The 17,674-nt window shown below is 43.8% G+C and overlaps 1 protein-coding gene across 1 annotated transcript in view; it reads left to right on the top strand.

The window, feature by feature from the left end:
- The first annotated feature begins 3,931 nt into the window (after positions 1 to 3,931).
- Positions 3,932 to 17,674, top strand: part of LOC124613210 (probable metabolite transport protein CsbC) — a 210,275-nt gene continuing 196,532 nt past the window's right edge. Inside the window, exon 1 of the mRNA XM_047141885.1 lies at positions 3,932 to 4,048. Within this exon, the coding sequence (XP_046997841.1) occupies positions 3,997 to 4,048 (52 nt within the window). The 5' untranslated portion in view covers positions 3,932 to 3,996. The remainder of the gene's footprint in view (positions 4,049 to 17,674) is intronic.

Genomic DNA, 17,674 nt, shown 5'->3' with positions numbered 1-17,674 from the left:
TATCAATACTGTAGCCAGGTCAGTAACATACAATATGAACAACGAAGGCCCCTACACACTCCATGTTTGTAGTGATGTGTAGAGGTGGACAAGAATATGGAAAAACCAAAAATACAACACATTACCACGTCTAATACGTTGTATCAAAACCGTTCTCATCCTGTAATAGAACATGGCAAAATAACACTGACAGCGTCCAAACCCAGAGGTAATATGATTAAATATGTATGTGTAGTATAAAAGTACTCAACGTTCACTCTTCAGCTGTATTCTGTTTAAAGAACTACTACTACTGTCATTCTTCTCCTGGCGCTCCTCATGACTGCACATTAGGCAAAAGACAGTCTCATTTTTTATTGAATATCTTTTGATAATTACAATCTTACTGAGATGCATATTGCTATAGCTTATTACTTTTAAACATTCCTTATCCTAAACTGTTTTCTAAATACATTTTCAGCAATTCTTCGGAGAGCTTGAATCAAGTCATTCGTCCTCATACGGTGGTCCATTGACTAGCCGCCACAGTAGCAGCCTTAAACGCATATCGCCTGATAATTCAAGAATCTAACTTCACTTTAAATTTACGTTACGAAATCCGTAGTCATTTTCGAAGGATCAATTTATTACAAAGCAAAGACGGGCGTTAATTTTTTTTCTAATTTTCTTCTAAAGGTCCCGTGTCATCTTATTAACATCAGACCGGCAATTACTAGTTACGCAAATTTCATCACAGTTCCGTCGGCCCCGATAGCTGAGTGGCCAGTGTGTCGGATTGCCGTCCTACGGGACCGGGTTCGATTCCCGGCTGGGTCGGAGATTTTCTCCGCTCAGGGACTGAGTGTTGTGTTGTCTTCATCATCACTTCATCCTCATCCGCCGCACAGGTCGCCTAATCTGGCGTCGTGTAATAAGACGTGCACCAAGGCGGCCGGACCTGCCCCACAAGGGGCCTCCCGGACAATGATAGCAAACGCTCATTGCTATTACAGTTCCCATCACTGATACGAGCGTACTTTCCGTATTTTCTTACTTTATCCATTACGATCAATATTTAAAATCAAATACTACAGGCAAGAGTGATTGTAGTCCGGCAAAATGACACTCTTCCATTGGTCCATAATCCAGGTTCTATGACTTTGGTACCGCGTTTTCCTGTTACAGGATTTTAAATCACTTATGAGTGGTTTTGGAATTCCAGTCCACCTTGTAATTCTATGTTTATGGAGCTCCATTTGATGCTGACGGAGTTCGCGAGTGCGATATTCAGCCCTGCAGTGACTTCGGTAACTGTCGTCATCTTCTTATTTCATCACAATCCTCTTCAATGACAGTCTGTCACGACCAATCAGCACACACTTTCGTCCACATTGTGTCTTAGCGGATGATGTTTGTCCTTCTCCCTGCGTGTTATACAAATCTTCGATACGGTGCCTCTTGAAACACCAAACACTTCGACTACCTTCGTTACGGAAGCACCCACCACAAGAGCACCAAATATTGGTCCATGTTCGGATTCACTTAGCTTGACATACGCACTCACAATCGTACAGAGGCGGTGGTTCGAGCCCTCCCTCGGGCATGGGTGTGTGTGTTTGTCTTTAGGATAATTTAGGTTAAGTAGTGTGTAAGCTTAGGGACTGATTACTTTACCAGTTAAGTCCCATAAGATTTCATACACATTTTGAACAATCGTACAGAACATAGCTCTGAAAATGGCTCTGAGCACTATGGGACTTAACATCTGAGGTCATCAGTCCCCTAGAACTTAGAACTACTTAAACCTAACTAACCTAAGGACATCACACACATCCATGCCCGAGGCAGGATTCGAACCTGCGACAGTAGCAGTCGCGCGGTTCCGGACTGAAGCGCCTAGAACCGCTGGGCCACAACGGCCGGCACATAGCTCTGTCCACGACTGCCACTTGCAACGTGTTGAGGGCAACGCACAGCTGCCCTGCCTTTCATAGTCAAATTCAATATCGCAGCTTGCGGGCTTGACTAGCGCCTGCATTTACGTGCAGACATGCATTTCTAGCACGTTTTTATGGTTTTGTCCAAACCTTGTATAGCACCATGGCATAAAGATTTGAGGAGTGTTAATATTACCGGCCACGTGAGTAACATGCAGAATGAACAGCGAAGGTCCCAAAGACTCCCCCGGTTATGGTGACGTACCAAAGCTGTTCCACAGAGGAAGACCGCACTGCAGTTCCTTCTCTAAATCCTCGCACAAACGAAAAAATGGATGACATCGAAATAAGTGTCCAAGGAATAGAAAAGCAACTGGAATCACTCAAAAGAAGAAAGTCCACTGGACCTGACGGGATACCAATTCGATTCTATACAGAGTACGCGAAAGAACTTACCCCCCTTTTAACAGCCGTGTACCGCAAGTCTCTAGAGGAACGGAAGGTTCCAAATGATTGGAAAAGAGCTCAGGTAGTCCCAGTCTTCAAGAAGGGTCGTCGAGCAGATGCGCAAAACTATAGACCTATATCTCTGACGTCGATCTGTTGTAGAATTTTAGAACATGTTTTTTGCTCGCGTATCATGTCGTTTTTGGAAACCCAGAATCTATTCTGTAGGAATCAACATGGCTTCCGGAAACAGCGATCGTGTGAGACCCAACTCGCTTTATTTGTTCACGAGACCCAGAAAATATTAGATACAGGCTCCCAGGTAGATGCTATTTTCCTTGACTTCCGGAAGGCGTTCGATACAGTTCCGCACTGTCGCCTGATAAACAAAGTAAGAGCCTACGGAATATCAGACCAGCTGTGTGGCTGGATTGAAGAGTGTTTAGCAAACAGAACACAGCATGTTGTTATCAATGGAGAGACGTCTACAGACGTTAAAGTAACCTCTGGCGTGTCACAGGGGAGTGTTATGGGACCATTGCTTTTCACAATATATATAAATGACCTAGTAGATAGTGTCGGAAGTTCCATGCGGCTTTTCGCGGATGATGCTGTAGTATACAGAGAAGTTGCAGCATTAGAAAATTGTAGCGAAATGCAGGAAGATCTGCAGCGGATAGGCACTTGGTGCAGGGAGTGGCAACTGACCCTTAACATAGACAAACGTAATGTATTGCGAATACATAGAAAGAAGGATCCTTTATTGTATGATTACATGATAGCGGAACAAACACTGGTAGCAGTTACTTCTGTAAAATATCTGGGAGTATGCGTGCGGAACGATTTGAAGTGGAATGATCATATAAAATTAATTGTTGGTAAGGCGGGTACCAGGTTGAGATTCATTGGGAGAGTCCTTGGAAAATGTAGTCCATCAACAAAGGAGGTGGCTTACAAAACACTCGTTCGACCTATACTTGAGTATTGCTCATCAGTGTGGGATCCGTACCAGATCGGCTTGATGGAGATAGAGAAGATCCAAAGAAGAGCGGCGCGTATCGTCACAGGGTTATTTGGTAACCGTGATAGCGTTACGGAAATGTTTAGCAAACTCAAGTGGCAGACTCTGCAAGAGAGGCGCTCTGCATCGCGGTATAGCTTGCTGTCCACGTTTCGAGAGGGTGCGTTTCTGGATGAGGTATCGAATATATTGCTTCCCCCTACTTATACCTCCAGAGGAGATTACGAATGTAAAATTAGAGAGACTCGAGCGCGCACGGAGGCTTTCCGGCAGTCGTCCTTCCCGCGAACCATACGCGACTGGAACAGGAAAGGGAGGTAATGACAGTGGCACGTAAAGTGCCCTCCGCCACACACCGTTGGGTGGCTTGCGGAGTACAAATGTAGATGTAGATGTAGTGAGGCTGCCAGCCGCTGTTTGCCGCCGGCCCGCTCCGCACGTGTTTCCGCGCAGCGAGGTGGACATGCAGCGCGGCGCGGCGCCTGTCACGTGTCCCGCGGCGTCTGCGTCTGCGTCAGCGTCGCCAGGTGTCGGGCCGGCAGGCCGCAGTCTGCACAACACCTCCGCAGCCTCCGCCACACCTCAGCGGCGCTCACCACACACCTCCGCGCCATGAAGATCGACACCAAGAGGGGCACCTTCGATGTCACCGTCCCACCTAAAGGTCAGCACGAGGCAACACGTTTTAAGTCATACATTTATTTTCTGTTTTCTGTTAGTCTGTTACCTACATGCAAGAAAAGACAAAATGTCGCACAGGAATTCCTAATCAGGACGTCCGGAAATTCCCGTTGCAAACTTCTAGTACTTCTGAGGGGAGTGACTACTTCTTATTTTGAACAGGGACTCACGTTCGGAAACGGCGTCCGACGACACTACAAAGCGTCATTGCTATAGGCGCCGGTTTCTGTAGGTGTATGTATACAGGGTGTTACGAACAGGTACGGCCAAACTTTCAGGAAACATTCCTCACACACAAAGAAAGAAAATACGTTAGGTGGACGTGTGTCCGAAAACGCTTACTTTCCATGTTAGAGCTCATTTTATTACTTCTCTTCAAATCACATTAATCGTGGAATGGAAACACACAGCAACAGAACGTACCAGCGTGACTTCAAATACTTTGTTACAGGAAATGTTCAAAATGTCCTCCGTTAACGAGGATACATGCATCCACCCTCCGTTGCGTGGAATCCCTGATGCGCTGATGCAGCCCTGGCGTATTGTATCACAGCCGTTCACAATACGAGCACGACGAGTCTCTACATTTCGTACCGGGGTTGCGTAGGCAAGAGCTTTCAAATGCCCCATAAATGAAAGTCAAGAGGATTGACGTCAGGAGAGCGTGGAGGCCATGGAGTTGGTCCGCCTCTACCAATCCATCGGTCACCGAATCTGTTGTTGAGAAGCGTACGAACACTTCGACTGAAATGTGCAGGAGCTCCGTCGTGCATGAACCACATGTTGTGGCGTACTTGTAAAGGCACATGTTCTAGCAGCACAGGTTGAGTATCCCGTATGAAATCATGATAACGCGCTCCATTGAGCGTAGGTGGACGAAACTAAAATGAGCTCTAACATGGAAATTAAGCGTTTCCGGTCACATGTCCACATAACATCTTTCCTTTATTTGTGTGTGAGGAATGTTTCCTGAAAGTTTGGCCGTACCTTTTTGTAACACCCTGTATACAGGGTGAATCCGTGATGACATTACATACTTTCAGTAATGATGGAGACGTATTAACTTGAGATGAACTCCTTGGTTCGGAAACGAACGAGTCCGAAATTACGAGCGAAAAACGGTCTGATACCTCTGACAGTGGAATACATGTACCGGTACTGTTGTTGCCAAGAATATGGGGTAGGCAACTTTCAGAGGTGGTAGCAAGGACCAAGACAAGAGGAAATGTCTAGTAAACATGGGTTCTGAAATACATACATTGCCGGCCGGAGTGGCCGAGCGGTTCTAGGCGCTACAGTCTGGAGCCGCGCGACCGCTACGGTTGCAGGTTTGAATCCTGCCTCGGCCATGGATGTGTGCGATGTCCTTAGGTTAGTTAGGTGTAAGTAGTTCTAAGTTCTAGGCGATTAATGAGCTCAGAAGTTAAGTCCCATAGTGCTCAGAGCCATTTGAACCATACACACATTAAGAGCTACGAGCACTTGTTCAATAGCGGAGAAGGTTTTCACACTGGAGAAGATGAAGAAGTGCTCATAACTACCCAGGTATGCGATTTAGAGCACATGTTTGCTGGATAGTTTTTCTCGTTTTTGTCCTTACTACCACCTCTGAAAGGCGCCTCCCTATATTCTCAGTAACACCATTACTGGTACATGTGTTACAGTTCCAGAGGTATCAGAATGATTTTCGATGTAACTGTATAACTGTTCGTTTCCAATTAAAGGACGCTTACCTCAATTCGATACTTTTATTCTTCTCCATCGTCCTTCAAAGTCCGTAACATCATCACGGGATCGCCCTGTTGCTGCATACATTTAGAGGATCTGGCGCCTATAATACTGACCCTCAGTAATATTGTTTGATGATATTTCCGAACATAGCTTCCCATTCAAAATATTATGTACTCACTCCCCTCTGGAAGTTTGTAACCGGAATTTCCGAGCACTTTGTGTACGAAAATAACACATAACATTTCAACATAATTTCAAACCCAAGCATTATGTTGCTTAAGGAGAAAGAGCTACGTAAAATATCTGCTTTAAAAATAGTATAAATAACTGTAATAATGTACATGTCACCCCTTGGCCATGTGCAGCACAGATATGTTTTCATTCGGAATCCAGATGCCACATGCTACTGATCTTTTGAAGTATGCTACATTGTTGTTGTTGTGGTCTTCAGTCTGAGACTGGTTTGATGCAGCTCTCCAAGCTACTCTACCCTGTGCAAGTTTCTTCATCTCCCAGTACCTACTGCAGCCTACATCCTTCTGAATCTGCTTAGTGTATTCCTCTCTTGGTCTCCCTCTACAATTTTTACCCTCCACGCTCCCCTCCAATACTAAATTGGTGATCTCTCGATGTCTCAGAATATGTCCTACCAACCGATCCCTTCTTCTAGTCAAGTTGTGCCACAAGCTCCTCTTCTCCCCAATTCTATTCAATACCTCCTCATTAGTTATGTGATCTACCCACCTAATCTTCAGCATTCTTCTGTAGCACCACATTTCGAAAGCTTCTATTCTCTTCTTGTCTAGACTATTTATCGTCCATGTTTCACTTCCATACATGGCTACACTCCACACAAATACTTTCAGAAACGACTTCCTGACATTTAAATCTATACTCGATGTTAACAAATTTCTCTTCTTCAGAAACGCTTTCCTTGCCATTGCCAGTCTACATTTTATATCCTCTCTACTTCGATCAGCATCAGTTATTTTGTCGCATTCGGGAGGACGACGGTTCAATCCCGTCTCCGGCCACCCTGATTTAGGTTTTCCGTGATTTCCCTAAATCGCTTCAGTCAAATGCCGGGATGGTTCCTTTGAAAGGGCACGGCCGATTTCCTTCCCCATCCTCCCCTCACCCGAGCTTGCGCTCCGTCTCTAATGACCTCGTTGTCGACCGGACGTTAAACACTAATTTCCTCCTCCTCCTCCTCAGTTATTTTGCTCCCCAAATAGCAAAACTCCTTTACTGCTACAAGTGTCTCATTTTCTGATCTAATACCCTCAGCATCACCCGACTTAATTCGACTACATTCCATTATCCTCGTTTTGCTTTTGTTGATGTTCATCTTATACTTTCCTTTCAAGACACTGTCCATTCCGTTCAACTGCTCTTCCAAGTCCTTACAATCTCATCTGCGAACCTCAAGGTTTTTACTTCTTCTCCATGGATTTTAATACCTACTCCGAACTTTTCTTTGGTTTCCTTTATTGCTTGCTCAGTATACAGGTTGAATAACATCGGGGATATGCTATAACCCTGTCTCACTCCCTTCCCAACCACTGCTTCCCTTTCTTACCCCTCGACTCTTATAACTGCCAACTTGTTTCTGTACAAATTGTAAATAGCCTTTCGCTCCCTGTATTTTACCCCTGCAACCTTCAGAATGTGTAAGATTGGAATTATTATATTCTTCTTGAAGTCTGAGGGTATTTCGCCTGTCTCATACATCTTGCTCACCAGATGGTTGACTTTTGTCAGGATTGGCTCTCCCAAGGCTGTCAGTAGTTCTAATGGAATGTTGTCTACTGCGGGGGCCTTGTTTCGACTCAGGTCTTTCAGTGCTCTGTCAAACTCTTCATGCAGTATCATATCTCCTATTTCATCTTCATCTACATCCACTTCCATTTCCATAATATTGCCCTCAAGTACATCGCCCCTGTATAGACCCTCTATATACTCCTTCCACCTTTCTGCTTTCCTTTCTTTGCTTAGAACTGGGTTTCCACCTGAGCTCTTGATATTCATACAACTGGTTCTCTTTTCTCCAAAGGTCTCTTTAATTTTTCTGTAGGCAGTATCTATCTTATCCCTAGTGATATGCACCTCTAGATCCATACATTTATCCTCTAGCCATCCCTGCTTAGCCATTTTGCACTTCCTGGTTTTGGGACGTTTGTATTCCTTTTTGCCTGCTTCATTTACTGCATTTTTATATTTTCTCCTTTCATCAATTAAATTTAATATTTCTTCTGTTAACCAAGGGTTTCTACTAGCCCTCGTCTTTTTACCTATTTGATCCTCTGCTGCCTTCACTATTTCATCCCTCAAAGCTACCCATTCTTCTTCTACTGTATTTCTTTCCCCCATTCCTGTCAATTGTTCCCTTATGCTCTCCCTGAAACTCTGTACAATCTCTGGTTCTTTCAGTTTATCGAGGTCTCATCTCCTTAAATTCCCACCTTTTTGCAGTTTCTTCAGTTTTAATCTACAGTTCATAACCAATAGATTGTGGTCAGAGTCCACATCTGCCCCTGGAGTTGTCTTACAATTTAAAACCTGATTCCTATGTCTTACCATTACATAATTTATCTGAAACCTGCCAGTATCTCCAGGGTTCTTCCATGTATACAACCTTCTTTCATGATTCTTAAACCAAGTGTTAGCTATGATTAAGTTATGCTCTGCGCAAAATTCTACCAGACGGCTTCCTCTTTCTTTTCTTAGCCCCAATCCATATTCACCTACTACGTTTCCTTCTCTCCCTTTTTCTACCCTTGAATTCCAGTCACCCATTACTATTAAATTTTCGTCTCCCTTCACTACCTGAACACTTTTTTTTATCTCGTCATACATTTCATCAATTTCTTCGTCATCTGCAGAGCTAGTTGGCGTATAAACTTGTACTACTGTAGCAGGCGTGGGCTTCGTGTCTATCTTGGCCACAATAATGCGTTCACTATACTGTTTGTAGTAGCTTACCCGTACTCCTATATTTTTATTCATTATTAAACCTACTCCTGCATTACCCCTATTTGATTTTGTATTTATAACCCTGTATTCACCTGACCAAAAGTCTTGTTCCTCCTGCCACCGAACTTCAGTAATTCCCACTATATCTAACTTTAACCTATCCATTTCCCTTTTTAAATTTTCTAACCTACCTACCCGATTAAGGGATCTGACATTCCACGTTCCTATCCGTAGAACGTCAGTTTTCTTTCTCCTGCTAACAACGTCCTCTTGAGTAGTCCCCGGCCGGAGATCCGAATGGGGGACTATTTTACCTCCGGAATATTTTACCCAAGAGGACGGCATCATCATTTAATCATACAGTAAAGCTGCATGTCCTCGGGAAAAATTACGGCTGTAGTTTCACCTTGCTTTCAGCCGTCCGCAGTACCAGAACAGCAAGGCCATTTTGGTTAGTGTTACAGGGCTAGATCAGTCAATCATCCAGACTGTTGCCCCTGCAACTACTGAAGGCTGCTGCCCCTCTTCAGGAACCACACGTTTGTCTGGCCCTCCGTTGTGGATGCACCTACGTACGGTACGGCTATCTGTATCGCTGAGGCACGCCAGCCTCCACCAACGGCAAGGTCCATGGTTCATGGGGCGGGGGGGGGGGGGCTACATTGTTATATCACAAATTTGTAATTTATACGAGGGTTGGAACTTTAATAGTGGCAACTATCTATTTACAGCTCGTACAGGTAGCTGAGTGGTCAGCGTGACAGACTGTCAATCCTAAGGGCCCGGGTTCGATTCCCGGCTGGGTCAGAGAATTTCTCCTCTCAGGGACTGGGTGTTGTGTTGTCCTAATCATCATCATTTCATCCCCATCGACGCGCAGGTCGCCAAAGTGGCGTCAAATCGAAAGACCTGCACCAGGCGAACGGTCTACCCGACGGGAGGCCCTAGCCACACGACATTTCCATTTACAGCTCGTACAAAATAGGTACGTGTTTCAAAGTTTTTGTGACATCAAAGTAGTCACCAGCATTGTGTATAACCCGTTGCCAGCGGTGTGGAAGTCGTAGGATACTCTTAGCAGTGACAGTTATGTTCACAGTTTTAGCGGCGCGGTCTATTGCCCGACGAATTTGTAGCAGGTCTGAAGCGAATGCCATGAAGTGTTTCATTCAGTTTAGAAATCGAGTTGAACTTAACGAGGACTTAAGTCAGGGGAGTGCAGTAGATGGTATAGCACTTAGCAACCCCATCAGTCAAACAAATCAGAAACAGCTTGCCCTGTACGTGCTTCAGCATTATCTTGCAAAATGATGGTCAGTTCCTACAGAAACTGCCATCACGTCTGTGGGTCATAGGTTGTGGAAAAGCATAGAGACAGAAGCGATGACACTTTTTGCAGGATCTGACCATCATTTTGCAGGACAATGCTGAAGCACATACAGTGCAGGCTGTTACTGATTTGTTTGACTCATGGGGCTGCTAAGTGCTATACCATTTACTGCACTCCCATGACTTAAGCCCTCGTAAGTTCAACTCGATTTCTAAACTGAAGGGAACACTTCACGGCATTCGCTTCAGAACTGCTACAAATTCGTCGGGCAATAGACCGCACCGTTCGCACTGTCAACATAACTGCCACTGCTAAGAGTATCCTATGACTTCCACATCGTTGGCAACGGGTTATAGACAATGCTGGCGACTACTTTGAAGGTCAGTAACTTTGAAACACGTATCTATTTTGTACGAGCTGTAAAGAGATAGTTGCCACTATTAAAGTTCCAACCCTCGTATTTCTAGACTACACTATGCTAACCAGTAGTACAGTGCACAGGAGTATACTGTACTATATTACTGTGCTTGATAAGAAAAAGAAACCAGATTTCCTCATTTGTCTCGCTGCTTAGCTCCTGGGGCGCTGAGTCAAAACTCGAGATTCACAGCGGTTGTTCTGCTGTGTTACCCAATGTGTAAAGACTGAGAGATGGCTCTCAGGGTCTCAGGAAATCAATCCTGGTTCTCCCTGCCGTTCCTCGCTGCTCCTGGACGGTTGTTATAAGTGTATATTCTGTTGTGCTGCATCTCGTTGTAGTGATCTATGTCCTTTTCTTGGTTGTCCCTTGGATATGTGGATTTGTATTTAGTAAGCAGATAACTTAGTTGTCAACAAATTAAGCGTGCCCCATATTGCTGATTCCACATTATATTACAACTTGTGTATTACCAAAAACGTTTCTATCCTGATCTGAAACATCTTGTCCAATGGCACACTCCTAGACGATGTGACCCGGGGTGCCGATTGCTCCTCTTCCATAAGTGTGTGCTGTGCGTTGCCGTATTTTCAGTGAGTAGCTGGGATGTGAACCGTGTTGTGATAGGTAGCCTACAGCTCGATACCTCCTGGCAAAATAAAACTGACTCCGGGACTCGACCCGGGATCTTTGCCTTTTGCAGACAAGTTTCCTACCGACGGAGCGATTCAAGTACGATTCACGATCCTATCCCTGAGCTTAACTTCCGGCATTGCCTCATTTTCTACCTACTAAACTTCGCAGTTCTCCTACATACCTTGTGGAACTAGTTCTCCTGGGAGAAAGAATATTGCGGAGGCATGGCTTAGCCACAGAGTGGGGGTTCTTCCCAGGACACTTAATCTGCCAAGAAGTTTCAGATCAGCGTACACTCCACTTAGGAGCGAAAATTCATTCTGGAAACAGTCACGCCGACTGTCTAAACCCTATGTACAATTTCCTTAGGAAATGGCATACTGACAAAGGTAAAATTCTGGTGGCTTTAATATCTCACTCGATAGAGCCGTTGCCCGCGAAAGGCGAAGATCCCAGGCCTGAGACCTAAGTTTGAAATCAGCGCTCACTCCGCTGCAGAGTGAATATTCATTCTGGAGTGTGTAGCTCTCTTGGTCGGAACCAGGTATGATACTTTGATCTTTCTTTTATGTCAGGGGTTGGGTTGGGTTGTTTGGGGTAAGAGACCAAACTACGAGGTCATCGGTCTCACCGGGTTAGGGAAGGACGGGGAAGGAAGTAGGCCGTGCCCTTTCAAAGGAACCATCCCGGCATTTGCCTGGAGCGATTTAGGGAAATCACGGAAAACCTAAATCGGGATGGCTGGACGCGGGATTGAGCCGTCGTCCTCCCGAATGTGAGTCCAGTGTGCTAACCACTGCGCCACCTCGCTCGGTTTTATGTTAGGAAGCAACTGGTAAGCTCTATTCCCTGTTTCTACCCCGTATCAGATTTCTTGCCTTTGTCTGTCAGTAACGCCTTTATCCTACTTAGATGTGGCTGTTGTGCTCAGCATCTCCTTTACTTAAACTTATTCACGCTTTTTGAGCCAAAAGTGTGCATCTGTCTCTCTTACGGCCGTGTCTCGTCGTAGTAAGCTTAGTATCACCAAGAACACCTCAACCGTCGTTGTTCTATACACACGTGTCAAGCACAATAATACACTTCTATGTGCTCGCTGAAGAGCCTGTGCTGTCTTTACCTTTCTGGCTCTATAGGTCCATATGTTCGACCGGTGACTCACAATAGCTCTTAAGAAAGCGTTACGTTTTTGTTACAGTCAGCTGAAAACTTCATTTGCCAATTGTGCAAAAAATGTTCAAATGTGAGTGAGTTCTTAAGGGACCAAACTGCAGAGGTCACTAACTTAAACTAACCTATGCTAAGAACGACACACACATCCATGCCCAAGGGAGGACTCGAACCTCCGGCGAGAGGGCCAATTGTTGCTCTTTCGTTCATGATTTTTATGGCTGCGTGCAAGAACGTTTCAATTTTCGTCGTTGTTTGTACCGGGCTACCTATACACTTGTTTTCTCTTCATCATTCATCCATTTATTCTGATTTTGGGATTTCTCAACCTTTTAATAACACATAAAACTTTTTATGCGATTGACCTGAGAAAAAACAATTTTAATATGACAAATAGTATTAAAATGATTTGAGTGTCTACAGATACAATGAGAGTAAATAATACTGATTATGAACTAATAAAGTTAATGCTGACAGTACTTCTACTACTGCCGAATCTGACATTAATGGTAATAATGACACTAATAATAATAACAATAACAATAAATAACAATAATAATATTAATAATAATAATAATAATAATAATGACTAATAATTAAAATAATAAAATAATGATAATGAGGGATATTACAATAATTTCTAGTTGTACAAAATAAATGTTTTCTGACGTAGCTAGTTTTGGAGAATGGAAATTTAAGGAGACTGCAACAGCTAAGAATACTGAGAAATGACGAAGATCTGGTTGGAAATAAGGATGTACGAGGACGAGTCCGTACAGGGACAATGGTAACCTTATGACTGGTTTAGTAGATATTTAATTACCTGTTCTCTAAAGCAAGATATGTTATTCAGTTCTCTAATATAATGAGGGAAGTTATTGCAGAGTCAGGTTCCTGTTACTAGGAAGCACTTCGAGGAAGTGGCTGGAAGATGGAGCAGGACAGAAAGTATTTTGGTCTGATAGGAACGGATCTTACCGCCATGTTGTTCAGACAAGAGCGTTATGGTCGAGGACAAATGTGAGAGGCATTTTATGTTGATAAGACAGCAGAGAAGACAGAGGTATGGAAATCTCTGTGCTTGTCAGCACGCAGCCCGGATAGCTGTGCATATGATGGTGAAATGTGATTCAAGAGTCTAACATCACAATTACAACGAACAGGTATTCAAAAACCAGTTCCAGGCACCGTGAGATTTCCTCAGAAAGACTTTGTTGGATAATCAATAACTGGAAGTACGGTATAAACGTTCGTACAAGTTTCTTTTTCAGGTGAGTAAAGAAGAGTTTTTTGTATTTTTGTAGGCATGAAGAGATGCTGATGCCGTCTTGCACATTGCAGAAATGTGCTCAGTCCATTTCTCGATTTTCATATATTTTTACTCCTAGACGCTTTGCTTAAGGAGCGATTATGATATTTGTGCCATTTAGGGTTAAAGACGGTAGGGATACCCGACATTTCCGGCTAATGAGCCTAGAATGACCAAGTACCACTTGGGTTTCGGATGAGTTGAGCTTTAACCCTCCATCCTTCGCCCATTTTGACAGTGCTCACAGGTCGGTGCTGCAATTCTCCGTAGCTGTCTTCAGGTTTATTGGTTTTGCACTTAAAGGTCATCAGCGTGCATGTGGTATTTGCAGTAGAACAAGACTGATAACTTATCACTGACATACAATGAAAAGAGTAGAATATCTCATACCAAACCCTGGGGTACGCGTATATTACCTGCCTCCATTGTGATTTTATGATGCCGGACATGGCGCATTGCTGGAGACACATCAGGTATGAGAGAAGCCATTGCTCTCAACTTAGCGAGAAATTTTGGCTGCTATATTTGTCAAGTAAAATATGGAAGTCGACAGTGTCAAGCCTGTGCTGTAGCCTAAGGAGCACGTGAGAGTCGGGTAAGAGCCTTTTGTCGGTAGCGAGGTCATTCGGGAGCACAATCGTAGTTGATGAACGACTCAGGAATAAATTACTCATGACCTTAAAGAAGGAGTATTTTTGAAAAATATAGTTCATGATAATCGTACGAGGTTATGGATCTTTACACCTTACAAAGAAATCCAGCCTCCACGCTTAGTAGTATTTAAGTCTTACGAAGAGGTCCAGACTATGCTGCAATCTTTCATTCTTGGTTGATGAAAAAGAGTGTGTTTGATTTCCAGTCGTATTAAGTGTTTCATTTCAGCATAATCAGGTATTATTAAAAGTGTAGCACTAATTTTGGCAAAAGAGAAATCATGTAAGGCACTTGAAGTCCCATTTTATAATTCTGATTTATTTTGCATTGTACTATCTTTAAAACATTATTTAAACATTTGGATATGAAGTGAAAATGATGATATGCTCGAAACAACTGAAACTTACTGTATTATACTTAATGGACGTAAGACGTATGTGATGTAGAGAAGCTGTTGCATCACCGGAATTGCCCAGTGCTCCACGACCCATACGTCAAAATTGAGTTATGTAACAAAAAGCCTTGCACTAAGGAACTGAAACTGATCTGGAACAATTGGAAGGGGACTGTTTCAATCTCCGTCTTGCCATCTGCATTTAAGTTTTCAACACTTTCAGCGTGTCGGTGAAGGACGATGTGCGGATTTCCCTATCCATTGTGGTCAAAATCATGCGTGCGCTCCGTCTCTAAAACTACTGACATCGACGAGACGCGAAGCTCTTAACTTCCTTATAAGGAGTTTGTGCAGCAGAACAACAAGATATCCTCGCATACTGACGGCACAGGGGCTGACAGGAACCCGTCACTATCACGAATGTCCGCAGCTCGTGGTCTAGTGGCTAGCTTGGCTGCCTCCGGATCACGGGGTCCCTGGTTCGACTCCCGGCCGGGTTGGGGAATTTCTCTGCCCAGGGACTAGGTGTTTGTGTTGTCCTCATCATTTCATCATCATCATTATCATCATTCGTGACAGTGGATCGAAAGGACTGTGTAAAGAATTGGACTGTGTACAAATTGGGACTTTGTACGGGCGCTGATGATATCACAGTTGAGCGCCTCACAAACCAAACATCATCATCAAACTATCAAGAATATTTTGTTCTCACTGCATATGTTTTTTCTGGCCATGAACATATAAGGACCTACAGTCTACCTTACAGAAACGGACAATTAAAATTTAATGCCCCGTCGTGACTGATGTCATTGCAGACGGGCTGCTTCTTCCATTACAGAAGCATGGAGGTAGGCATCGGTCGAAGAAAATATCCTTGCGTTATGTAAACTGAAATCATGATAGCCAGGCTAGGATTAGAATTCTGATCCGTTGGGAAACAAGTCCACTATCCCAACGATAGCGATCCTGACTACTGGCGGGATGGTTCCTTTGAAAAAGTCACGACCGATTTCCTTTTCCACTTTGTGCAATCCAAGAAGAACCTCGTCGTTAACAGGACGTTAAGTCCTAATCTTCCTGCCTTGCACTTCATTTTTGATAATTTACCGCCGCATTTGAAACAGAGTGTTATTTGACATTTCTGGATGCACAAAGTATTGACAGACGTGTAAATAACATGGAATGCAAGCAGGGGAAAAGTCCGGTAATCTAATTCCATCTCATACAGAGTTTTTTGGATTGATAACTGGGCAGTTGCCTAGGTAGTATCAAATCACACCAGGTTTTCCACCAGTGTCCTGTATTAAATAACCAATTCCTCCACAGTGTCTCATTAGAATTGCGACATTGAGATCACCAGCCGCCTTTTTGCTGTTAGAAAGGCGTGTGATACATACCAGCACAGATTTTCTACTTCTCTCTTGTCGTTACTAACATCACAAGCACAACACTAAAACTCCACACTCATTCTTCACAGACATTTATAGTTAACAGATACATCAAGGCACCATTGTACGCGAAGAAAGAAGGTCTGTCAGCAAACAATGTCATATGACGTTACTTTTAATGCAAAGGAGCGGCGATGCTCCTTGTTTGCTTCACAGTACTTCGCGTAAATGGATATCAGAGGCACACTCTTCATGTCTATGACGGAACTCCTATGGTCACAGGAAATCTGTGGTAATGAACAGCTCAGTACAAAATCAGTCCTCAATAAACAAGAAACTCACTCAGATTCACTGTCTGGCAAAGAAAACCCGAAGCTCCCAGAAGACATGGTCAGGTGTGAATGTAACTCCGTGCACGTACACACAACCGGCGGGTATGTAAATGACCTTCTGTGTGAGGTAGAACGGCCGACAGAGTGCATTAGCGCTATTCGTATTTAGTGATTTTTCCAGGCCCGGTAGGCCATGTAAGTGCCGTAGACAGTGTCAGATGTTAAGTGATCCCTAGGAAGGACGCGGCGATGCTGCCTATTCATGTGAAACAATGTCATCAGCAAGGGTTTGAAAGAGGAATCATTGTGGGTCTCCCTTTGGAAGGCGAGATCCCCAGATCTATCCCAGATAGAACACGCGTGGGACCATCTCCGGCATCAAATCCGTCTCAGTGCCAGGATCCACAACATCAAGGAAAAGTTGCAACAGCTGTGAAAAAACTAAAAGATAGCAGGGAGAGGACCAATTTGAAACACTGCTCTATTCCTAGCAGTGATTGACAGCATTCCAGATACGTTTTACCATACCGTTAACACTGCCTCAGCACCGAGATAAAAGCGTCAGCTCGAATAACACCAATCGGAAACTCACTGGCAGTAACCTGCAAGTACTGCCTCAAGTCATCAGTCAGGTTTAAATCTAAACTAAAATAATTTCTTGGGGACATCTTCATATATTTCACGGGCGAATTTCTATTTAAAACTGGTAGCCTGTAAAAAAAATAAAAAAAAATAATTAAGTTTTAAGTATAATCGCATGAACGGGAGTAAAATGAAAAAAAAAAAAAAATGTTCATTAGTCTGTATACATTGATGAGCCAAGACATTATGATCGTCAGCTTAATGTTTTTTTTTTGTCCATCTGTGCAACGAAATACGTCACTGATTCTGCGTATTAGGGATCTGACAGTTTGTTGGTATGTTTGTGGTGGTATGTAGCATTAGATGTCTGCGCACAGCTTATGTAATTCGGTAAATAACGGCCCGCTGATTTACGTACGCGGTGACGGAACCCGAAAGCGACCCAGATTGTTTCCATTGGATTTACATCAGACGCCGAAAGATGACATCGTCGTCGAGGAAGCCATCAAGCATGAAGGGATGCAGGTGCTTCGCAGCTGTCAGCGTGTCTTCGATTACTACTACAAGTCCGATGAAAACACAGGAGAATGTTTCCCGTAGCATAATACTGCTCCCACCAGCCTGCGTACGTGGCGCGATGCAATTTTCGAGCCGCAATTCATCTCGATGACAGCGTTTGTGGAGACGATCAT

The sequence above is a fragment of the Schistocerca americana genome, chromosome 4 (assembly GCF_021461395.2).
Source record: "Schistocerca americana isolate TAMUIC-IGC-003095 chromosome 4, iqSchAmer2.1, whole genome shotgun sequence".
NCBI classification, from domain to species: Eukaryota; Metazoa; Arthropoda; class Insecta; order Orthoptera; family Acrididae; genus Schistocerca; species Schistocerca americana.
Note: the sequence above shows the minus strand (reverse complement) of the source record. Positions and strands in the feature narration are given on the sequence as shown.